Source organism: Manis pentadactyla, chromosome 5, assembly GCF_030020395.1.
Source record: "Manis pentadactyla isolate mManPen7 chromosome 5, mManPen7.hap1, whole genome shotgun sequence".
In the NCBI taxonomy this organism is placed as follows: Eukaryota; Metazoa; Chordata; class Mammalia; order Pholidota; family Manidae; genus Manis; species Manis pentadactyla.
The window spans coordinates 173,903,358-173,929,482 of NC_080023.1; the positions used below are offsets into that span (position 1 = coordinate 173,903,358).

General features: G+C 44.6%; 1 protein-coding gene across 3 annotated transcripts in view; it reads right to left on the minus strand.

Annotated features, from left to right (window-relative positions):
- Positions 1–8,936: 8,936 nt before the first annotated feature.
- LOC130683913 (putative serine/threonine-protein phosphatase 4 regulatory subunit 1-like) overlaps positions 8,937–26,125 on the minus strand; it is a 58,743-nt gene continuing 41,554 nt past the window's right edge. For 2 of the 3 annotated variants that reach the window (XR_008998033.1, XM_057503107.1), the window contains exons 7-8: positions 14,264–14,455; positions 8,937–13,655 (exon numbers count right to left, since the gene is read on the minus strand). Coding sequence is in view for 2 of the 3 variants with exons in the window: in XM_057503107.1 (XP_057359090.1) it covers positions 13,402–13,655; positions 14,264–14,455 (446 nt within the window). In the remaining variant the exon portion in view is untranslated. The remainder of the gene's footprint in view (positions 13,656–14,263; positions 14,456–26,125) is intronic. The other variant, XM_057503108.1, reaches the window with a different exon arrangement.

Genomic DNA, 26,125 nt, shown 5'->3' on the forward strand with positions numbered 1-26,125 from the left:
TGGGGAAAGGCCGAGATGGTTCTGCTGTTAAGATGCCTTTCAAGGAGCTCTCTCTGTGACAAACCCATCTTGTGCTTTTCCATTAATTCACCCAACAGGAGGCCAAGTGTTCCAGGAAACAGGAAGTATGATGGTCAAATCACAAACACTCAACTCCTGTACCTGTGAACAATTAATACATAAGGAGCTAAAATAATGGGGGCTGCGGCAGGAGACAATGACAAGGGAAACCAGAACAGCCTTAGAAAAATCTCAGTTGTTATCAAAAAAACAAATGAATAAAATATGAGCTTTACACACATTTTCTACAGAGAAATGAGAATCACACACAAAAAATCTTTGCATTGGAAAAGTATTCATGTAATAGAACACAACGTATACATTGAAATTTAAAGGTCAGATTATTTGCTGAGGAGTCTCTACAGTTTGTACAAGCACATTTGATTCAGCAAATTCTACACATTAAACACAAACTGAAGCTGATTTTTTCTCTTAATAGAAAATTAAGCTCTGCCCAGAAGAATCCAGCTGAATTATCTACTTGCTGCTACATCAACAGACTTTAACAACCTGACAATCTCCATTTCTAGGCCATAAAAAAAATTAAAAGTTGCTTGTTACTGAAGCCAAACGGTATCTCCATCTATCTATTTTAGGCATGTAATGAACAAAAGATGGATTGATTTAGTTTTTTTCTTAGTAAGTCATCTCCAATTTATTAACTCACTCTTTGCTGAAGGTGTCACAATGTTACCCTGGCTACAGTGTGACTTTCTCCCAAATGTATCTTATTTTTTTTGGCACAGTGTAGATTCCTTCCTGTCTTTTTAAAAATCAGCTCAGTGGTATTTGGAGGAGGGGGAGAACATCCTGTATACCAGGAAATTCAATATACAGCTCCAGAAATTTTATTTAAAAAAAGAGAGAGAGAGAGAGAAAGAAAGACAAAGAAAAGATCCAAAGAAAAAATGGAAGTGGCTGATAAACACGCTTTGCGCTCGTGGCCTCAAATGAGCTGCTCCTTCCTTCCCTTATGCCTGCCTTTAAGAAAATAAAAATAGAAACAAGAAAAATAACGTGAGCATACATGCATGCAGAATTTAACCAAACGTTGATAAACCCTTGAATTACTAATGAATAAAAAAAATTGTTTGAATTCTATAGCATCTTTGTCTGAATTTTAAAAGCAGGAAATCTAAGTTCTGTCTATTCAGTTTGAAGAGTATCATAACTCCCCAAATCACTGGCATTTGTGGGCAAGTATATGGACTGATCAGAACTATGTTTTCCTATTGTTTGTGTTAATTCTAAAGCATTAAATATAAAGTTAATATCCATATATCTTAATGATCGATTGCCGTCCTGAGTTCTATGCCTCTATGAAAAGGCCAACACGTAAACTTACAGATACAGGTCCTGCAGGAAGGGGAGGGCTGAGTGCTTGAGGGAAAGTTCCAAGTACAGTTTATAATAAAAGTACAATGTTTAAAGACTGCCAGAAATCATTCGTTAGTAGATTTATCACATTTTTCAAAAGTAAACAAATTGGGCTATATTTGCAGCAACTCAAAGTGGAGCATAAATTTAAATGATGTATTTATTCTGTTCACTGATAGGAAGCTAATATTACATTAATATGTTATCTTCCTGTCAAGAGTTATTTACATACGTACAGTACTTCAGTTAAAAATAAAATACTATAAACCATATTTTATAGGAAAGCATAAGGGAAGCCAATTATGCAAGTCCATTAAAGATCTAAAAGCTTCTAATAAACTACTGTATCTGGGGGAGGGGTGGCTTTAAATAATATACTCTGTAAGAAAAAAAACAAACCGCTCACAGACAACCCGATGCTATGGAGGCCCTCCTATCCAGTTAGCCACCAGGTTCCACAACTTTTTCACAGACTTCCTGATCGGGCAGGTAGGGGCACGGAAGTGTGGTGCGGCCTGGCCACTGGGAACTAGCCCCCCAGCGCAGCAAAGTCCCCGTGCATGCAGACGGGAAAGGGGTTCTTTGAGTGCACAGCACCAGAGTTTCAGAAATCTCTCCTCCCTCAGCGGGTACAATACAACCAGGTCCCCTCGAAGTTATGGTGAGCAGCATGTGCCCTGCAGGAGACGGCCAGAATGCGAGTGGCCGCCCAGCGGGCAGGGCTGTTTTCCCAGCACAGCAGAGCCCATCACATGCCGCCACTGTGGTTCCAGGGTGGCAAAAAAGGAAACATCTTGGTTCCGGTCTGACTGCAAAGCTAAGACGGTCTCTTCAACGATTTCAAGATGAGGGTTACCAGCATTTCTAAAATACGCAAAAGAGAAAATGTGAGTTTGAATCACCTGTGCCATGAAGTGTGTTCTAAAACATACTCTGGTTTGGGAGTTTTTTTAAACCACATGTCAGGGCAATAATCACTTTCATAGAATAATCATATACATCAGTCCTTTAAAATTATAAAATTGCTTTAATAAAGAGTATTTCCTAAATTTTAAAGAGGAACTCCCGAGAATAGGTACGCACAGTTTTAGAATTATAACTAAAAACCTTTTAATATCCCTCCAGTACAAAAGACTTGGCGAAGTGAGGAACAGAGGGGAGAGAGAGCAGGGTGCAGGCAGGGCTGGGTGGCGAGGGGAGGGGAGGGAGGTGGCAAGAGAGGGAGAGGCCGCCTGGGTTCGCGGTGCTCTCCTAATGGGCAGCGCGGGGAACTCTCCCAGGGGCACAGTCTTATGCTAAGTCTTGTTCAGGTTTAAACTAACTGACGACGTTGGGCTAGAAATGTCTTTTTTACTGACTACAATACCATTAAACCTAATCATAGCTAAGGCTTAAATTTGCAGCGTTTTATAACCTCTATGTCCTATCTCAAAATTTATAGAAGTTTCCCTCACTTCTGGAAGACTGTAGTATTTTGCTTTTTAGCATATGTTTATTAAATGTAAAAACTGGACTACATTCATTTCCTTATCATTTTATAAATAACAAAATGTTATGCACACAAGTGAATATATCAATTTATATAATAAATCTGAAGTATGCTATCACACTATCTGCCACCATTTCCTAAAGAGGAAAAACAGTTACTGCCTGATGAAGTTGAAAATACATAAGTTTAGCAAAATAGTCTACATACCCTTTTTCAACAGCGTCTGCCTGAGAGCTTTGGCTAACAAAACCCTTACTTTTGGCACAGGATTTGATGCGAGGCTTAAAAGGTCGGGGAGTAAATGTTCAATAAACTGGTCCACAGGGACGCACCTCTCGCTCACTACTGCCTGAGATGGAAAGGAGGCCACAGCCAAGGAACTGACATTTTTCAACTGGTGATAAGCATGGTTTTTCTAAAAACATACACTTCTGTAACTCCAAAGAGGTAATTTCAGGATCTGTGGAGGGTGGGTGTGTGTAAGCCTGAATTTTAAAATCTCAATCACTGAATTTGGTTAGAAACACAGTTTACATTTTATAACTCTTTACCAAGCACTAGGAGACAAGTGGTATAATAGTGGAGAAAGCTATGTTTGAGTCTGCCAGGTCTCCATTCAAATACTAACTTGGTCACCGACCAGCCTCATGGCCTTGGGGAAGTGGCTTCACCTTTCTGAGCCTCAGTTCCCTCATCCGTGCAATGGGGAAGTGGTGGGGGTGGCAGACCACTTTGCACAGAGTCTAGCATAGCACCCACCAATAAAAGTTCAGAACGCTCACCGCTGTTCCTCACCAGAACTGAGGCTCTGAGAGCAGGGCCTGTCAGGCCACAGCCAAATCTGATGCCTGGCCCTGGGAACACTGCTCCTGTAAGAGCCACCAGCATCTGTCCACTGCTTCTCTACTGACAAACAGCCCCATGTGCATTCTCTCCTTCTATTCTCCCAGCTGCTTGGGAAAGGTAATTAACTTGGTTTTGCAGGTGAGGAAATCCTGGTGTAATGTGGTGGTGACACACAAGGGTTTCATGACCCACAAGCAGTGGCAGGGTGGAGATTCTGAGCAGGTGTGCACACTGTAAATCCAGGAGCTCTTCCCACAGCAGGGCGACGAAGCCCCAACCCCTACCCGGTGTTTGCCAGGCACCAGGCGCCACGCCAACTTGGAGGCATCCGCTCAGTAAAGCCCCAGGGCCACACTGAGAGACAGGTGCCTGCTACTCCTCCCCCATTTCACAGAAGATGAAAATGCAGTGCAGAGAGGGCGCTTTGCCCACAGCCGCTCTGCAGGGTAACAGTAAAACTGGGCTTCAAACCAGACGGTTCTGACTCCCCAAGTCAGCCCTCAGAACCTCCAGTTTCTGACCTCTCCCCAGAGCTGCACTTAAATACTGGCCAATATGACCTTCAGGAGGTACTCCTGGCTGAGTCACTTTCCTTTCGTTTGTGTAACTGTGGGTTTTCTAAATCTTTAATAATTAATTAGTGAGAGCACACACACACACAAACATTGATTTGTCTTGAACAAAATTAGTTGGTTTGTTTTCTTTTGTTTTGATCATGGATTTTCTAAGTCTCAGATAAAGAATTTAAAAATAAAAGCAAAAATACCTCATTTACCTTTTCTCCACAAAGTGATCCTCTTAACAGAAGTCTGTGGGGTGCGAATTTGGCACTTCCTCCGCCACCCACTGCACTTCCCGAAGCACATGGCCGAAGTACTCGGGAGGTGCCCTTCCGACCCAACAGGGGGCGCTAGCGAGTCCCTCAGCGGTGGGGAGGGAACGAGAGTGAGAAAGGGGGCTCTGTGGCCTGGGGTCAGGTGGAGTTCAATCACAGCCAGCTTTACTGCTGTTCTAACAAAGCTGGGTGATGGGTTTATGGAGATTCATTACACTATTCCCTCTTCCTTTGTGTATGCTTGAAAATGTGCGTGAAGAAAACTCAAAACAAAAAAATAGGATTTTAGTAGAAAAAATATCACGACTTTACACTTCCTGTGTGATCCTGAGTTACTTAACCGCTCCGGGCTTCAACTGTTTCATCTATGAAAGCTGGTCCAACGTATATGGGGGTTACCAATGTTCAATGCACAGCAGATCTTATTACTGAGCATTAGAGGTAGGATGAGGTGCCTGGCACATAGAGGCATTGAAGAAATGGCACCCAGCACCCCCAGACAAACATAAACAGCACCCTCTCTTCCAGGATACTAAGTAGAGAAGAAGGTGACCTGAGGAGCTGGACAGGCTGAGAAGTCTCTGTCTTTCACCTTGGCTCCCCTCCAAGACAGTGGCTAAGGTGGGGTTCGGGGATGAACGCAGCCCTGGACAGGATGGGACAGGAGCAGCTCTGCGCCCCGGCCTCACCTCACCAGGAGGAAGGTGCGGGGAGAGCAGGAGCTTGTTCACTCTCTTTAGCACGCAGAGGATGCCTGGCACACAAAAGGCTCTTATCAGTATCTACAGGACGAATGTATGTAGGGGTGGCTAACTGAGCAAGTCCCCTTGCCTGAATGGGTTGGTCACAATCCCCTGTGAGGTAAGGGGTTTGGTCTACTGACCCCCAAGTTCCTGGCTAGTACTCCAGGGCTGAGATTCTTCTCTGGAGCACCTGACATCATCAACACATGGCAAACGTCTGCCCAGAGTAGATGCCCCCCAGTCCATGCTGACCTGACAAATGAAGGCGCCTGGTGCCTGCCCTCCGACCCACTTAGAACAGTGCCAGACCCTCATGATGAGCTCACTGCTGAGGTTTAACCCCAGGGCATTTTCACTATTTGAATAGAACTTCTGCAGAATCACCACAACCTGTGAAAAATATCAGAAGAGCAAATTTAAAATGCTGCCATCTATTTGAATTGTGAATACTGCTCCACACAGAAACTAGACATTTTTATGCACCCTTCCACCTTTAAAATGAATTTATAAGCAAGGGAGAAAGTAATTTTTGTCACAGTGATCATTAGAACACAGAGGAAAAAAAATGTTTAAATGTGGCAATGCACATACACAAATGAAACCCTTCACAAATAAAACCTTTCATAAAAATGGAATTAAGAAAGGGACTGCCATTAGAAAAAATACATTATTAATCTTAAGATTCCAAATTTTAGAAAATGCCTCCTTCCATGATAACTAAATCATTACCTTTCAGAACATGTCATTTTAATAAAATGTTAATACCATCAGAGTGCCTTAGTAAATCAGTATTTTCAGATAAGGTTTTTTTCCTCAGTATTGAGCTGGTATAAAGCCATTTAAAAGAGGATCAGATATTCTGTGCTGGACTTTTTGCTCCCTAACTACTCTACTACAAAACCATGCTGTAGAGTAAACCTAATCATGTTGAAAAGAAACACTAAACCACTTTTTAAAGGGCTTCATATATGCAGTGATTTACCCACAACTTTCATCACTGAAGCATACAGCTTAAGAACAAAAGCTATCTTACATATTGATAAAAACTATCATGTGGTCCCTACTGTCAAAATTTTAAAGCTGGTCTCATAGGTAAAAAGACAAATTAATCCCAGAAAAAATAAAGGAGATAAAAGAAACATAAGCATTCATATTTCCAAAAATCACCAACAAAAGAGCCATGATTCCTTACTAGTTTGAAGGCGATCCACCGAACCTCAGAAACTTTTAAAGCTTTTAAACTAAATAATCATAGACATGATTGGGATTATAGAGTTCCAAAATCAGTATCAGCTGTCTGTAATTTAAAAAAAGAAAGTGTTTTGGGGGGGAAAAAAACACCTTATTAGTTTCTCTTTCCTCTCATTTTCATTTTATAGATAAAAACAACCACCCTGGGAAATCAATAGCAATGAAAACGGAGCAAGGCTTTTAGTCTATGAGCTGCCACAGGCAGAAAGCTGAGTGAAATGGCTTTGCAAAGAGAAGTGGAGGGGGGGGATATTAATTCTTTATCTCACACACCCAAATAAATCAAACAGAAAGGAAATAAATTAAACTTTGTAAAACAGAGGCTGAGAAATTTATGAGTAAGAATTTAATACTTCAGTTTTAGGTTATCAGTTTGAAGGCACATAAAACTTTAAAAATCAGATAATATAAAAATAACCAGAACGTTGAAGTTTCCAAAGATCAACAGATCAAGTGAACACTCAAATGAGGTTTCACTGCCTCTGCAGTGTTCCTGAAGCTGCAAATTGGATTTTCCGCGTTTGCTGGCCGGCTCCGGCACTGTGCACGAGCTTTTACATCCAGCGAGGTCCGCTTGGAGAGAACTGGGAGCATTAGCTCTTTTACTCCAAGGGAAAAAAAAATCCTAAGATGGCTGGCTGGGAAAACCGACTGCCAAAGCTTTCACTATTTTCTAAATGGGGATGGGGAGAAGAGTATGAAAATAAATGGCATTATTTCCACACTGGCAACGAAAGGAAATGAAAAAGAGATTGGAAGGAAGTTAGAACCAGAAGCCAGGAGTGCCGGTGAATACTTTCATATCAAAAAGCACTGTTTTCAGAAAAATGATACCAATATCATGGGCACGGGAGCACAGATTTCATATCAGTGGCTTTGGCTTCAATAACCACCGCAAAGATGTATGATAGCCCGCGCTCAGAGATAACGCTGTGGGCGACGCGGGCCGACCCGACCCGTCCCGGGAAGCGGGTCGACCCGCCCGGCCCCTGCCTGGTCCCAACCCCGGTCCCCAAGCCAGGCCCCGGGAAGCGGATTCGGTCTGCGCCGGTCCCTTGACGCCAGCCGCGTTTCCGGGTGGCGGGTCAGCCCGACCCCCACTGGCCTCATTCGCCGCCCCCGGCCACCCACGGCTCGGTCCCCTCCCCGGCTCGGTGCCCATCCCCGGCTCCAGCCAGGGAATCGGTCCGCCCGGCCCGAGACAGACCTCGCCGAGTTCCCCCACAGGCCGCTAGAGGGCGAGATGCTTTCATGGAAAACGTGGACCTGTTTTTCTGGGTTCTCAAAATACAGGCTGGGAACATGCCATAATGACTAAAATCTCCATCTCTCAAATTAAGCATAATGATTAAAGATCACAGCAAAGAGAAAATCTTTTAGTTTGCCCCTGGCATCGGCCAAATCATATCCTGAATAGCTGCAAAAGCTTGATGGATTTCTACAGGGCAGACCATTATTTGAGAGATTTCTAGTTGGGGACTAGAAAAATGAAAAGTAAAGATACCAAAACAAATCCCGGCAAGGTGAAAACTAAAACCCAAACCACGACCAACAACAAATCCACGCCATGCCGCAGCAAGCACAGTACCCGCCTTGGGAGGGACAATTATGTAAAGTGACGCAAATCACTAAAGCCTTTCACATTCCTTTTGCTGCACAAGATAGATTTAACTCCCCACACACGCAAAATGACGTACACATACGCCACCTTGCGAGGAGGGGGCGTTTCTATTTAATCAGCAGTTCATCTGGGCTGGACCCTTTTGTATCTCGGCTGTAGCACAGTCTTCTTCAGAAGATGAAGTACATGAACCATGCTGCGCCCTACAGAGAGGGCCACTCTCAGAATATTCGAGAAAGCTTTGGCAAAAACTGCTCCAATAAATAGGAAAATATTGAAGAGTGGGTGATTCATCTTTTATTTGGTTCGAATAAATTGCCTTATAGAACAGCAGAACACTGTAATTCCAAAGTGACTCTCACTCTGTCTTCATCTGAAAATGAATGTGTCCCCAGAGACTGTTATTTGTAGCTTAGAGCTTTGGAATTCAGTTTATCCCCTTAATAAAAACATAATCTCCTTATCCAAGAGAACACTATTACTGCTAGTTTAGAATCAATTATAAGGTGGGAAAATTGAGAATTATTCCATCTAATTTGCCTTCTCACACCCCCAATCAGGTTTTACTTACTCTGCTAGTTCATACCGAAATCTCCCGTTCCTGCTGTTATCCGTCACTACAAATTCTTGAAGCTGATAGAGATACTCCCTCCTCTTGTCTTCATGGAGCAACTATTTTTTTTAATGTATACATAAATAAAAATACAAAACAACTCCAAACATACTGTTTTATTGTATTTCAGCTTATACATTTGTCAGTGGCAAGAACTGTGTGTTTCTCTAACTCCTCTCATCCCATTACCCAGGGTGGCTGTGAACTAATGTTACTGTTAACAGACATCAAACCTATCCCTGAATGCTTCCAGCTTGTCCTCCTGGTCATATATGTGCTTATGTATCTCTAAACGCCCCCTAGCTCTTCCTTCCTTCAAAACTTCCTGCCTAAAAAATCCAGCTGTGTGTGTTCAGAAGATAAATACCACTGCTGCTTCCCAGGGAGCCGCGTGCTCACGCACTCCTGCACCACAAGAGGAAAATGTAAATTGGTGCAGCACATGCAAGCGTCCATCAAGGGCAGCTTCTGGACGTGTGGATGCGGGTAATTAGTTTCCTTTGGTCATTTTTGAACTCATCATTCCTTTCGGAAATTAAAAAAGGCAAGCAGCAACATCTTGCAGGAAAAGCCCTTCATGCAGAACTGAGACTGGATGTCAGCCAGGCTCTTCCCCAGGGCAGACCTAGGCAGACTACATGCCATCCGGGGGCCTCAGTTCCTGCTGTCTCACAGAGGGTGCCAGGCTCCATGTTTGCCACCCTCCACAGAATTAGGACGCCAAGGGGCAGGAAGATTAGGAGGAACAACATAGAAATATTTACCCACTTTTAGATTTTGGATGGTATATTTCAACTGAAGAACTCTAGGCAGTTTAATTTTTTTTCACTGACACTTGACACAGCCAGGGTTTAAAAATCTCATTTTGAAGAGGGAGATTTGTTTTTTGTTTTTAATCCTTCTTCCCACCTTTAGAAAATCATACAGTGTTTAAGAACTCCTATTTGTACTTGATCCAGGTCCTTTAAGAATCCATTGAAGATAGGCACCAGGTCAGCTGCTGATAACTGGTCCCCAGGAATCACCATCAGCTCGTGAATGGAGGGGCCTAGGGTCTGCCGTACCTTCCAGTGGTGGTGCACAGCACAAACAAATCCCAAAAAGCAAGCATGACCCAATGTCATCAAGGGCACAGGTGGCATTTCTGGAGCACAACTGAGACTGCCAGGTGTTGGCCACTGAAAGCTTGATTTGGCCAGAGAGCAGTGAACAAGCCAGCACAGCCACATAAAATGCAAGTCAGCGAGCCTGGCGGCAGCTTCTTTCCCCCCTCTTCCGAATTAGATGACCCACCCTACGCTTTTACCTGCACGCCGGAAGCCAGCACTTCACACGTGTCTTTCAGGCAGTGCCAATTCTGCCTGCCCAGGTGAGCACCACCCCAGTGTAGGCACAGTGTTTGGCTATGTCGGTATCAACAGTCTGGGCTCAAGCCGGGTGGGTCACGGACACATACGGATCCAGCAAGGGGCTGGGGCATTACATCCTGGGAAATGGGAGAGAAAGGAAACCATTATGCTTGCGGGAAAGGAGGAGAAGGCTCATGAAAAACAAGGACTTTAGAATTTGGAGGTAAGACCAGCAAAGCGGAAATGTGAGAGGAACAAGAGGCCTTCCTAAAGCTCAGGCTCTGTCTGTTCTGCAGGGGCTGAGTTTTCAGCTCGGACTGAAGTTAAAGCAAGGCCCCCCCATATTTTCAAAGTCTGCCCACATTTGTGACCACGGCGAACCATCCAAACAGCGGTGTCTGGCTAGCACATGGCTCTGGAGAATGGACACCATGGTCTCCTTTCTTATAACTGCCCCAGCACCTGGGGCCTGAGCCCCTACACTCCACTCATTACTGCTTTTTTCCAACAGATGGAATATGGCCTTCATTAGACATCACCCACTTACCTGTATTTCTACAAGGCAATGGGATACAAAAAATTTTTTAAATTTAAGAGATCTTCCATAGTGGAAGAAGCCAGTCCACGAGACAGAACAGAGCCAAATGTGGTTCAACAAAAGAGGCTGTCAAAAACTTTTCAGACAAAAAAAATGAAATAACATGTATAAATACACTAAATATGAATGTATAAATGTCAAATTTTTTTCATGTATTTGGTTTGCTTTCTTAAAATACTATTCTAGATGGTTCAGAAGACATTAAACACTATTTAGAATGTACTTTATTAAGTTAGAAAGGAAATAGTAGCAACATAGATTATGAACTGAGATATGTCATTAATATTGATGGAAGAAAAATATTTGGCTCCAATGGTCATTCTTAAATTTAACTTCCAGAAAATGTAAACTTGCTTTTCTTTTCTAGGAACAAACCTGTAATTAGATTAATTCTCATGTGGGATGGGTCGTGCCTCTGCTCAGTCTCCACACGGGCTCCACTGCAGGGTGTGCTGGGCTCCTGCAAGCTTGATGGGGCATGTTACCAATTTACTCCAGAGGAGGACGCTGTCCTATCGCTTCCCCTTCAAAGGACCCTTTTTCAGTGCCAGAAATGACTTCCACAAACACAGAGCAGAGCTTCCCTTGAAGTCAATGGTCTCTCTCTGGATGTTAAAAAGCACATTTGCACAGTATACATGATAGTGTATAAATTGATCATTGTAAGTGCCAAGGCAAATAGATTTTACACATTTTAATTTCAAGACTGCCTGGGGCCCTGACAAAAGACAGGCTAACATTGGTGAATCCCAACAACTTGAGTGCCAATAGACCATTCTTTAAGTCCCAGGGACCCCACAGTGGTTAACCAATGGCCTTAAGTAATATTCACACATTTAAGGCATTGACCACTCCAGGAGGCAGGGTGAGGTTTGCAAGAAATGGTGAAGCAAGCACCTCTGGTACTCTCAGGAACTGGAGATCTGCAGCAATGCTCGACCCGAGAGAGGACGCAGAAGCGAGGGGAAGACCCATTGAATATGAGTGAACATATGTAGCTGATAAAGGAGTATTGACTTGGAAAACTGTTCTCGATTTCCACACGTACAAACACTTCTAATGTTTGCTGACGAGCTTTCATATTAGGTTAACAATTAAAATGAGCAAGAACATCCAGCAGTGACATACTGGTCTCTATGATCATTGATTAACATTAACTGAGATGGACCTGACCTTCTCCTTCAACCATAACATGGATTTCCTGCTTGCACTGGAAATGTCACACTGTCTACCAGCTTAATGGATTCTGACAAATCATCTCAATATATGATCCAGGGAAGTCGATTAATACACCGATAGATGCTTCATTTGCTCTGAGGCATGCTACCAGAAACTTCAATTCCCAAGGTTGTCAATGAAACGTGCTGCTTAGTTTAATAGAGGACATGATAAAACAGAAATATTTTGGTATGTTAACCTAAGACCTCAATTTCCCCAATAATAAATTCACATATATTAATAATTAATACATCACTATTCCTCTTCCAGGAATTAGCTTTGTTCCAAAGTCTTACATGCCCTTGTCATGTACTGCCCTTATGCCAGGTTTAAGAAAGCAGCACAAGTCAAGGCGATCCCAAGAGGTATTGAGAGAAGACCCCAGGAAGGGATAACAGTTACCAGAGGGGAGAGGTGAGGGAGGTGGGTGCAGAGGGAGGGGGAAGGGGATTGAGGGGCATTGCAATCAGCACACATGATGTAGGGGGGCCATGGGGAGGGCAGCACAGCACAGAGAAGACAAGTAGTGACTCTGTGGCATCTTAGTACACTGATGGACAATGACTGCAATGGGGTGTGGGGGGACTGGATAATATGGGTGAACGTAGTAACCACAATGTTGCTCATGTGAAACCTTCATAAGATTGTGTATCAATGATACCTTAATAAAATGTAAATAAATAAATAAGGTATTGTGAGATCATTTCCCCAGAAAACCTTCTGGCACTCTAAGGAGCCACGGGGACAGCAGCAGGCCCTTGCTTCTGCTGGGCATTCTGGGACTTAGCTGGTGGCACTGAGACGGCAGAGCCGCGGCCAGGGCAGGGTGGGGTGAAGGGCCTCAGCGGGCAGCCCCAGCCAGCCGCAGCCCCCTCCTGCTGTCCCGGGTGAGAGGAGAGAATTCTCATGATTCCAGGTCTTTGAATTTTTTGTTCCCTCTTCCTTCTTTCGCAGCTGGGAGCGTCCAGACCGATCCCGCTGGAACCCACGGGTCAGGCTGTGAGTTCGAGCCCTTGCAGCCCACACCCTGGAGCAAAGCCTGGTTCCTCACGCCCTGTGACATCCTTCGTTCAAAAGGCCACCTGGAGGAAGCTGCCCTTTCTCTCCTTCCGTGTATGACAAAGAAGCCCGAGCCCTGTCACATCTCCCACCACAGTAAATCTGGCCACACCCTTCTACTTCCACACTCCAGGTAACAAGGGTAAAATGAGTTTTCATGCTGATTTTTTGAAACAAACCGGAAAAACAGGATATCACCTCATTTCATTTCTTTCTAACCTAGGGTAACCTTAACAAACTCTTAAACATTTTACATTCAAGGGTTTTAAATAAATCTTTTGTTTTGCATGACTGGGAGCACTGGGGGTAAGAGAGTGATAAATCAGCTTTAAATCACTAAACTCAAATTACAAACTGTGTGGATTTAGACACAGCTGGTCTTGTGGAGACCATGCATTTGGAGAGACGTCCTCCATGGCACATGGAATGAGGTGGGTCCAGCACACACGTGGCTTCGTGACCACAGCCCCGCCCTGATTCGGATGCTGTCGGCTGGCCCCGACCTAGGAGGAGTCCCAGCTCCAAGTGGCCTGAGTACAGCTTGCTTGGAACCAGAAGGCACGGGAGCCGCTGGCCACAGGTGTGCCAGAAAGCTCCTGGGGAGACAGGAAGTAATAAGCAAGCCTCGGGCTCCCTCCTCGCCTCTGAGCACAGCCCCAGTCTCAGGGGAACCGGTTCCAGACTGCAGAGCGAAAACCAGTAAGCTGGAGGCTTTTGGAAATCTCTCCTCTGAAAAACAGCCTGCTGGTACCCCAACTGGAGCAGCCATGTGCTGAACAAATACCTATGACACAAGGCCTGGATGGGCGATCTCTAGGGCCTCTGCCGACTACGAGGTCCAAGAGTTGCATGAACTCACCTCCCACTGTTATTAAAAGCTGTAACCATCAGTTAGCAGGGAAACTGAGTACTTAACGCTGTTAATCTCCCCATCCCACCCCCATACACCCACCAAAAAAATCAGGTCTAGTTATCTTTGGAGAAGAGGGAGGACACTTTTTGGTCTCCCCACCCTTGTTTTTGTGGAGGAGAATCAGAGTTATCACTCACTTGATTGATCGGTTGTCTAGTTATCCAAAACATGACCTTAAGAATAAAATTAAATTTGCCATTATCATCTTTGCCAGGATATATTAATAAAGAAAATGCAGCTTTGTGATTTCTGTCACATCCTCAGTGGCCAAGAGAGAGGGCAAATACTCACCGTGCTGTAATATCCTGGCCGCGGAGAGCTCGGTCCCCGACGACGAAGCCAACAGAGCTGTCTGACTGTCGGCAGTGCGGCCGGCCTCTGGAGGGGCTGCTGCCCGCAGACCGGCTGCCGACTTGGGCTCCGGCCCGCAAACAGAGCCCAGCTGGGCAGCTCTCAGTGCAGCTGATAACACCTGAACTTGAGCTGCAGGAAGAGAAGTTTCAGGATTTTTAATAACTTTATTTGGTTTGTAGGGATCCACTTTAGGGGAGATTTCACAACAAGACAGTCTGGATGTGGGTGTGCTACACAGCCCCTGCCTTCCACACGTCTGTCCCTGCAGCAAGCACATGCCAGAGTCCCAGAGCAGCTCTTGGTGAGGTGTGGTATTTACAGCCATTAACTCTAACTATTCCAACTAAACACCAACTGTGCACAATGCATCAAACCTGAAATTACAAAGCCTCAATTAGGAAAATCAGAGTCTGACTCCGTCATGTTTCACAGAAAAACAACACACTGTGACTGAACATCAATGTCTGGGAGGTCCACTGGCTCAGAGAGGGTGCTGTACCCCATTTATAAAGCAGGATGACTGCCTTCTCCACCACACACACACACACACACACACACACACACACACACACACACACGCAGAACTGAATCCATCGACATACACATGGGTGAGCATGAATCTGTCTGATGCCCTCCTGACGGTAAAGGATGGCATACTTCACATACCTTTCTATAAAGACAAACTGATGCTTCCATGTCCCCAACCTCCCAACACACACACACACACACAACCTCCCCAACCTCCCCAACACACACACACACACACACACACACACCACTGCCTGAATCCTGTCTTCTACTAGTTAAATTCAGCAGACCCCAAGATTCATTAAAATGCTTAGAGTTGTAGCTGGCTCCCCACTGTGCCCAGGGCCAAGTCCCACCTCCTTAGTGCACTGTGCCAGGCCCTTCCAAAGGGCCTGAGTGACCTTTCCAGACACAGCCAGTTCATGAGTACCCAGCATGTCATTTATTCCTGAATCTCTTGGGGTCACAGATCCTCTGAGTTCTGATGAAAGCCCTGGGTCCTTTCTAACAAATAAATTAGGTATGCCTAAAATATATATATAGTATTTTACAGACAGCCAGGGAACTGAAAGACCTCTCTGAAACTCATCCCTCAACTTCTCTAGATGGTTGATTCCTAGCTAGCCTTTAAAGCACATGTCAGATGTCCTGCACTGCAAGGTCATCTCCCAGACATTTCCGTCCCCAGGAATGGCGGGTTTCCTGCCCTGTGTTCCCATAGCATGTCATGCCCACTCCCGTCCCAGCCCTTTCCATACCCTATGGCAGTGGCTGTTTACACAATCCCAGACCATAGGGGCCTCACATGTCAGTCACTGCTGCCCCAGCACCCAGCCCAGGTCCCAGGATTGAGATTAATGCAGCTTTAGAAAAGTGTTTTCCAAAAACAGACCTCTGTCTGTAGCTACTAGAAGCAGTATGTTACATATGCTCATTCCTTCAGCAAACATTGACTTAATTTCCTTTATAAATTTAGAGACAAAGAATAATCACAGGGCTAACTGGATTTTCACATTTCCTTTCCTAAAAGCTTCACAAATCTTTGCCCGGCAACAGCAGCAATTGTTGTTTTTTCCAATTTCCCCAACTCAAGGAAGCATACAAATATAGTGCTGTTTAGAGAAAGAAGAGGAGTGATAATGGATGTGGATTGCAAGGCCTGGCTCCCAGATCAGACACTTGGTGGGAGCACTAGTCATAAAATGAAAAATACCCCCAAGAAGTTGTTGTGCTTTTCCTCACTGTACAAAGACAAAAACCTTAAAGTTTAGCTAAGGGCTCAGTTAATAGGCTCCAAAAGGAGCAACAGCCTCAGCTGTTCATAACTAGAAAGGGCACATAACGTGGGAAATGATGTAACAGTGTCCAAGAGCTAATAAAATTTCCACTGCTATGGATGTGTCCAAGAACGATCTGCTTTTAGATTGGAACTGACTGCAGACCTTGCTCGGCTGCAAAACAAGGAGGCCAGCCCCTTGCAGGTGCCTGCATGGACAAAGCCCTGATGTTCTGGCTGCGGTGGGGCTGAACAAGCCTCTCCTGTCAGTGTGCGCACCACGCAGGGAGAGGTAGTAGACCCACACACACACGCAGTAATCCCCAGGCCTCCGAGATACACAATCCAGACACATATGCTTTTCTTTGATTACCATGGACAACATTTACCTTGAACATTCATCATGTGCTCCTGCAAACTCTCAAGGACTTTTTGAATCTCATTCCTGGCCACAAAGCTGCTATGCACAGTCTCAGGTCTGCTGCAGCCTTCCTGCAGCCCTGCGTTGCTCAGAAGCAGCTCTAAGTCCTTGCTTACGTCAGGGAGAGGAGTTCGCCAATGCAGGAAATTACTGAATGCGACCTCAGGACTCCCTGGGCAGGCCCAGGGATCTGGTCCAGGGTGGCTGTTGGTGGGGAGGTCATTAATATCAGGAAGCTTTGGGAGGCTCTGGACTCAGGAGAAAACCTGGGCACCTCAGCCCCAGCCACGGCAGAGTCTTCCACCAGCCCCTCCATTAGACCATTGGAGGAGCTACTGATATGCAGGAAATTGCCAGTTTTAGGTGACTTGCCTTCTGCGGGTAGATTTGGCTCTATCTGCACCAGCTTTGTTGAACGAGGGTATATTGAGGAAAGCAAACCTTTAGTGACATGCAATAGACTGGAGGCAGAATGGAAAAACATGGGATCCACATCCTCGCAAGCCCAGTCCTCCTCTCAACCCGGCCACCCAATCTCCTAGCCTTTCGTGCCAGAAGATAATGACCGCACAACAGAATAAGAGGTCCGATCAGTCCTCTCTGCCCCAGTGGGAGTATTATGTGCATTGAAACTGTCACGCGGACGTTCAGTCCATCCCTCCTTTGTATCAAGTAGTGAGTTAGCCGTGGCTTCTGCTGACACACATTCAGTAGCAAGATTTCATGCACTTACTGCCCATTAAGACCTCCACCAGGGGGCAGGCATTAGAGAATAAAAGGTGCAGAAGCTGGTGAGCACAAGCTCTTGGCCACTTGGTAAGTCCTGAGCTGGCCGGCGCTGCACAGAGAGAGGCCTGACATATGGCAGGAACTCGGTGAATTTTGATGGGGAAGGATGAACCAGTCTTAAAAAGGACTTGTATTGCTCGAGATGCTCTGTAGAATATTAACAATGCACAGACGGTTGTAAACTACCTCAAATGGACTGGTTAGTATGTACCCATCATTCTCAGAGGAAAGACGAAAAAAAATCTAAGACTGATCACCAGAATTTACTAGAAAAGTAGTATACGGTCTACAAATGGTGGGTCAGGAGTGCCTCCCTTGTGAGCACGCACTATCCTATGGCACAGAAGTTCATTTGGGACACTCCCCTTTCTCCCCATGTAAATTATCCAAAGAACTTTATTAATCAAAAAGTAAGAGAAATTTTTCTTTATAGGTTATTTAATCACTAGTCTCAATGAATATTTTATCTAAATTTAGGAAACACAGTAGCACCATTATTTATAACCCAGTAGCCATGTTTTAAAATCATTACTGCAATTACTTTTTGCTTCTTTACATAATTAAAGCTCTAATATTCTATCTTGCCCAGAAGGTCACTGTTACTAAAACTTTAGACAAGATAATTGCTAGATCTTTAGGTGGAGGCCCGAGGTGCAGCAGGGATCCTGGCATTTATTCTGGTTGGAGCTTACTGGGCTGAGCAAGTGTCACCGCAACTGTCTGCACTGGGTGGCCTGGAGGTGAAACTGGAGTCCAAATCCTGAACCACTGGCCGGATGCTCAGGGTACCATCTTCTTGAATATAAAGGCCAGCCCTGGAGGGGATTGCAAAGGTGGAAATAAAGGGGCCTAGGGCCTGGAAGGCAGCCTGGCGCACCTGAAATCAGAGAGAACAGTGCAGTGAATGTAGCATCAGCCAGGTCTGAGCTCAAGCTGAACAGATGGCTGATCACCAAACAATTCACTGTCCACCAAATTATGTCTAAGCAGATGTATTGCTTTCTAAGGCACTCCCTAAAGGCCAAATAAACTATTTTCCAACAGAAAATAAGGAAACATTTAGTACCATCAGGGAGGTTTTAATTCTTCTAGAATATTAATTGCATATCAAATAATTCAAGACGTTATAAAGCATCTGAAAACAAACTATTATTACAGACATGTTTGTGGTAGTAACAGAAAAGGCAACAATTCAGAGCTATAGTTCTTTCTCTTCTCACTTCAGGGACACTCTTTCGCTACAAATGTTAAGGTGTGTGCCACTTTCTTGATATGCACCAGAGCTTTTGAGATTTTAGGTGCCCTCATCTTCACAATGTCTAAATACGCCAATCGGTTACTGGAAAGACAAAACAGTCCCAAGTCCAGAAGGCACGATGGGGCCCTGCGGCTCGCGGAGGCTGCAGGCCAGAGCTGCCGAGCGGCCCGCACTTACCCGCCGACAGGGGTCGCTGATGGGTCTGGTGAAGGGGCGAGAGCGCAGCCCTGCTCAGCGAGGGGGCCGTGCTGTGCGACACCGCCTGAAGCACTCCGCACAGGCTCTCCGCATCCCCCAAACGTTACCCGAGCAGAGCCCGAAAAACTAAGGGACGTACCAAAGCAAATAAAATCGTGCTGAGTATAGTCAAAGCGGGTTACGCTGAGGAAGGACAGAAGCTGCTTTAAGGACACAGTTAAGACATAGCCGTAAATTAATGACAGAGAAAGGGGAAAATAGACACTAGTCTGAAGAAGTCATTTGAAATTAATAACTTCTTACCAAGTTCATAATATGTCATAATGTCAAAAACAGCAGTGAAGAGGAGAGTGAGTAGAATGACATTGTTGCAAGGTGCTCTAGTTTTTGAGAATCCTCACTAGAGGAATTCAAATGCAGCACTACAAAAATACTCAATTAGTACCAAAAAAAGGCAGGAAAGAATTCACAAAAGAGGGAAAAAAAAAACAGATGAAACAAACAGAAAACAAATAACAAAATGGCAGAATTAAATCCAAATGTAACCAATTAATTACATTAAGCATAAATGGACTAAACATTCCAAATAAAAGGCAAAAACTATCAGATTGGATTTAAAGCAAGACCCAACTCCATGCTAAGGGAAGCAGAAACACTTTCAACACAGACATGTAAGACTGAGAGTAAAAGGATATAAACAAATATACTATGACATAAGCATAAGAAAGCTGGCATGTTTAGGGTAACACTGTAGTAGAATACAAGACACAGTTTATTAGTCATAAAGAAAGCCACTTCTTAATAAAAGGATCGATACATCACAGAGATGTAAACATCATATGCCTGGCTTTAAATGCTTACAATGGAAAGAAGGTAGGCTGAAAGACATAATTTCCTCTTTAAGAAGCTAGAAAAATACAAGCAAATTGAACTCAAGTAGAAGGAAGGAAATAATAAATAGTAGAAATCAATGAAAAAGAGAACAAAGAAATCTAAAAGGCCAAAAATAGGTTTTTTGAAAATATTAATAAAATTGATAAATACATAGCAAGAGTATTAAGAAAAAAGAGAGAGAGAACAGAAATTATCAATCATGAAAAGGGCTAACACTACAGATCATACAGGCATAAAAGACATAAGGGAATATTGCAAACAACTTTATCCCAATAAATTTAAAAACTCAAATGAAAAATGAATTCCCTAAAATACACAACTCAGGCAATGACACAGCTAAGTAACAAATCTGAATAGCCTCCGTATCTGAATTGGATCTGTTACCAAAAACCACCTCACAAAGAAAATTCTAGGACCAGAAGCTTTACTGATGAATTCTAACAAATATTTAAGGGAAAAAATAACACCAGTCTTAAACAAAATCTTTCAGAAAACAGGAGAGCAGGGAATACTTCACAGTTCATGTTCCATGGCCAGAATAACCCTATTCTAAAACCTGACAAAAAACATAATAGGAAAAGAAAATTGCCCACAACAGTCCTCTTGAATGTAGATGTGAAAATCCTCAACAAAATGCTAGCAAATAATGGAGACAGGAACATTCTTCACAGCAGACATCCGCAGACCCCAGTACTGAGAAGCACACCTGGACAGCTTCAAAGGGAACCTGCTTGTACTTCCAGACGGAAAAGGAGCACGGAGAAACTGGCAGACACCAAGTCTAGCTACTAAGTCACCGGGGCCAACGTCACCCATATCAGGAAAAACTGGAGCCTCAGGCCTCCTGATGTGACATATGAGAGCACAACGTGACTACTGTGATTTCCAGCCAGAAATGCAGAGACTGAATCTAATCATGAGGAAACATCAAACAAACCCAAACTGGGAGACCATGTACCAAAGAACTGGCCCAGACTCTTCCAAATTGCTGATGTCACATAATTTAAAGAAAGACTCAGGATCTGTTTCAGATTAAAGAAGACCAAAGAGATGTGACAGTTCAGTGCCGTGTGTGATCCTGGACTGGATCCTGGACAAACGACATTTTAACATGAACTGGGGATAAGATACTAGCATTGTATCAGTGTTAAACTTCTTGACTTCGATCAGTGCACTGAAGTTGTTTAAGAGAGAATTTCCTTGTTTTTAGAAACATACACTAAATATTTAGGAGTGAAGGGACACAACGTCTCCAATTTACTCTCAAAATGGCTCAGAAAATATGTCTACATATGTGAATATGTATACGTGTGTGTGTGTGTGTGTGTGTGTGTGTGTGTCTGTTGCACATGCCTAGAGAGAGAGAATGGGGTAAACCACTGTAGCTAAATATAAACTACTGGAGGAGTTGGATAAAGGGTGTATATAGGAGCTCATTTCTGCAACTTTTCTAAAAGATCTAAACCAAAACAAAATGAAAAATTAACCCCCCAAAAAATTTTTAAAGAATTCTCCCACTACCTGCCCAAAAAAAGAAAAAGGGAAAAGGAAGGAGGAAGGGAGGGAGGCAGAGAGGACCTGCTGCCTCTGTGGTCCGCTCTTCCCACTGCACAGCAGCTGCCCTGGCAGAGCCAGGGGCCCTGGGCTAGCAGTTTACCTGCTCCTCTATTTGGAATTTGCACACAGCCGACAGAAGCAGAAAGAAAACCAACTGGGGAGGGAGCAGGAGAAACTCCCCACAACCTGAATGCGGAAAAGGTTGTGTCTTCCAAACTTAGAGGACACATACCTCTGATTTGATGCTAGGCAGAATTGTACAGAGTGGAAGCCACAGTAAATGAGGACACAAGGCTTCCATATCCAAGGTAACAGGGACTACAGGGTGCCCAGTGTCTCCATCCACCCCCTCCACGCACCGCGCCCACATGACCTTATTACTACCCAGATAAAACAAATCCAGAATCATTAAAAGTCAGCACACCAAGTGACAAGAAATGGTATTCCTTAGGCCCTGGGAACCACTTGTGTGGAATGACGATCTTCACTTAGTTGCTTGGAGCCAACTATTTTTTATAGCACATAACCAACCATTCTTTTTAAATAAATGCACAAATAAAAATGAACTTAAAAATAGGAATGACGACAAAAAATGAGGAAGCCTTAATGTGAAAATGTGTAGAGAGAGAAAAATAGGCTTCTGACAATTAGTTATAATCTCAGAATGCTAATGGCCTTCCTGCAGCAAGAGGAATTATAATTGGTCTCTGGTGGCCTGTTTATGCTGTCTAGATATAATTACAGGATACAGCACTTCCAGTTTTTACCAATTCATTCATTTAACAACTAACATTTATTTAGTGCCGGCTCTGGGCCTGGCACCATGCTGGGTACTGGTGGTGGAAAAACACCTGTGTTTGAGCAGCTCACCATTTTGCAGGAGAAAGAAACAAACAAACAAAGTTCTCAGTTCAACTGCTACGTGATAGAAGACAGATCTGAACCAAGCCTTCTGACTGTATGTAGAGGGGGTCACTAACATGCCTGGCATATCTGAAAGACGTCACCAAACAGGATGCATGAAATCTGTACTGCGTAACTCAATTTAAAAATGCCCAGGACAAGTCTAGTTGACCCTCTTTGATTTCCCTAATCACGTATGTTCTAGGGTCACCAGCATCAGATTCACCGATTGTAAGAGAATGGAAAGCCTATGGAATGGGAATGGAAAGTCTAGTGAACAGTTGCACATTTTGTCTATGGAAGCACGCAAGGTTTCCCCCGAGTGCGAAGCACCTCCTTTGAAACGGCACTGTTCTAGGTGTGTGTGTATGTGCACACGGAGGTAGCGACATTCATACCACCTGGCCGCAAAAACACAGGGGCAGCAGAGCAGCGCGATCACTTCTTTCCTCACCTATCACCTTCTCCCAAGTACATGTCAGTGCCCGCAGTGCCTGGATGTCACAGACCCGTAAAGGAGAACTCTGCCTGCCTAGCAGAGCTCTGCACATCACACACGTGGCCTTCTTTTCCTTGAAGAATGAAACCCGTTCTCTACCCACGCTGCCATTTCCTAGCTAAAAAGACAACAGCACCCTCTGTGCTCCACAGCTTTGGGTCTCCAAGGAGCGAGTCCCCTCCCAGACCCCCTGGCCTCTGGGCTCCAGGGAAGGAAACAGAACAGTTTCTGAATCTGACCAAAGCACACAGGGCCAGAGTGGGCAGCCAGACCCTGCTTGCATCAGGGCCCAGGGGAGAGCTCCTCCAGAGATGCTCTGAAAGGCAGGTGAGCCGTGACTGCAGGAGGGTTCAAGGCCCCTTCTGTTCTTTCCAGCCACATGTGAAAACTTATCTTCTTAAGTATGATACCAGCAACAATTTATGTGAGCTAATTTGTTCTGCAAGTGATTTATGGAGATAGCTTTTTGAAGACTTGTTTTATTTTCCAAATATGTTCCCCAGGAAAAAAAAAAGGAGGAGGATATTGCTGACAAGAATGGAAAGGTTGGAAACAAAACAAAATAAAAATCATGCCGCGCATCGAGCAGTATTTGTCACGGTGTTATCAGTCTCTAGGGATAAGATACTTGCTTGTCCGTTGTAACCCTGGACACTTGCCTAACCAACTTTCAAACAAAAAAAGATCTAGTTGGCAAAGTTTGCTGTTCAACTGCCAAATACCCCAAAAATGATATTATCCAGGTTCATTTTGTGAAACAAATTTCTTATAGGGAAACTTGGAATTTATAAGAGAACCCTGGAATATTTGAATTGTAATAATTATTGTTCAACCTGACTCATCTTAAAAACATATGGAATATGCAAACAATCAAATTAATTTAAAAAGCAGACCTTTCACTCATAGTCGAGGAAAACTTTTACATAAATGAAGAATAATTGCCAAATGCTTTGAGGCTGTAATAGAATCGGGCAGCTCCATGGGGTATGTTTCTACACTTTGAAAATGAAAAGAATCCCCTTCTCTAACGTCATGCTTTTCCAATCAAGGAAACAGCTACACTCTGTAACTTACTGTACAAACAATGAAGGCTCATAATTTTTTAAATCCTCTTGTATGACTTTTCCTAAAATGTTACAATAATCCCAGAGCCGTTTACTTCTACGACATGCTGTGCTTCCCCCTCTCCATGGCTCAGTGGAGAGCGGAGCAGCAGGTACAGAAGACACGATGGCTCTGGGAACCATCCCTTCGCCACAAGGCAGAAGTTCTGAGGACTGGCTAGGGAATCTTGGTCTCAGGGCTTCTATGAAATGACCACTGGCTCATCAATCGTGGGTTTGTGAACAGGGCTCCAGAAGCAAATAGAAAGTCCTTGACTGTCCACCCACTTCCCAGTGGGGACAGGATCTCACAAACTCTACAAAACTACCTACTAAAAGTAGAATAAATTTTCTTCTTTATTCTATTCCTTTACTTGTCTTTATACTATTTATACTATTTGTCTTTATGCTATTCCTTTACTTGTATACCTTTGACTGATAGGAGAACAAATACTTTAACACAGCATTTCCCTAACTGCTGTAACATTTTGGCCATATCTGCAATCTTCAGAGTGACTGTTTCTTATTTACTGACATACCTACTTCAGTCTTGTCCTCGTCTATAAGACAGATACACACATATATTACATTTTTTTAATTGTCCAAGTATCATCTACAATCATTTCCTATCCAACACTGGGTTCCTGAACTTGGGGAAACGAGGTCCTATGATCCAAGGGGGTTCAAGGATTTACCTGTAAATCTCAGCATGTTGCCCAGCAGACACCTAAGCCAGCTGCCATGACTCTGCCCAAATCGCTCTGATTTTCCAAGCCTTGCCTTCTTAAAACAATTGATCTGCAGAGAGCCACTTCCCAAGTGTGCTCAGATCTGAACTGTCAACGTCCTCTGACCTAGCTAGCCAAGTCACCAGCTACCCTGTAAGTGGGAACATGTTGGCCTACCCTGACTGCATGTGACACTACAAGTCATGCACACACCAGTCTGTGGGACAGTTCACCAAACTGAGGGGCTGTCACTCCCCAGATGGACGTACATTTGCAGCTTCTGCTTTATATTCGTCATCACTGTCGGGGGCAGAGAGTGCTAGCAGAACCGGACACCCTGTTTGGCTGAGGGCAGAATACGTGCTCTCAGGATCAAGACCATGCTCCCTACACAGAGTGCCAAGTGCCTCCCGCCCCTGCAGTGTGCATGAGCCCCACAAGTTTCCTGGCCCTTTATCCCACATCCTTCCTGGGACCTTAGAAAGTGCTGTTCCCCCTCCCAACGGACCACTAATCTTCTGCTCTCAGCCAAACATCTCTTCCCCTGATCCCATGCAGGTCAGTTCCCCATCTGTATTCTGACACCCTGCACGTCTCCTTCACAACCCATCCCAGATTCCTACACACACACACACAAACACACACATGCACGCATGCACACATATTTTTTCCTGTATGACCGCACATTGTCATCTGTGTTCCCCACTGCAGAGAGTGAACTTGGAGGGCAGGTAGTGTGCCTGATTCGTCCTTTGTCCTCCGGCAAGCCTTCAGGACCTGGCAGCATGCGGATGACAGGGAGCACATTTTCCTCCTCAGGCACAGGGATCAGGAACAGCTGCCCTCCCACCACCTGTAAGACCCCAGGCCCAGAGAAGGGGGTCATACAAGAACCGGAAAACAAAGACTCTATAGTCCAGAGAAGGGGAAGATTCTTTACTGTCTGCAGGGCGTGAGCAAGCACTAAAACTAAGAAGGATCCTAAGAAGCTGGAGAGAGAACATTCTGGGGAAACCAAAGCATGGGAAATTCCAATTTATACCACAAGTAGCAAAATATGCTCATCACAGTGATGGTAAGGCAGGGAAACAGCAGTGGGAAGTGCGTATCTAGCGTCACAGGTGATGGGCGATGGCAGGTCATAAAGAGGGCTCGCTGGGAGACTGTGCCACGGAGGCAATCTGACATCCAAGTTTCCGAACAGGTGACAGGACGAAACAGGATTTTAGAAAGATCACTCCAGCGGTGTTATTCTGAGAAAACTGGAGGCAATGAGGGACTGAGGGCAGAAAGGTCAGCAAGATGATTATTGCACCAATCCTGGAGGGGGGCAAGCAGAGAAGAGGTGATGCCCCAGCAATATAACCAGGACCAGGTGACAGGACGTGGTGTCCAACAAGAGGCAGCAAAGCCCCTAATAACTCTGAGGGTGTCAAATGCTTATTGAGCGCCTGGCACATGCCAGGAGCAGAGAGCACAAGCAGACAACAGACCAGAAGAGCTGGGCCCACCGGCTATATCATCACACGACACAGTCTCAGGGGACAGCCGAGGGTGCCAGAGGGCAGCAGTGCGGGAGGGCGCTCCAGGTGGGGAGGGGAAGCCCTGAGCGGGTCGTCAGGGACAGGGAGAAACCCGCTGAGGG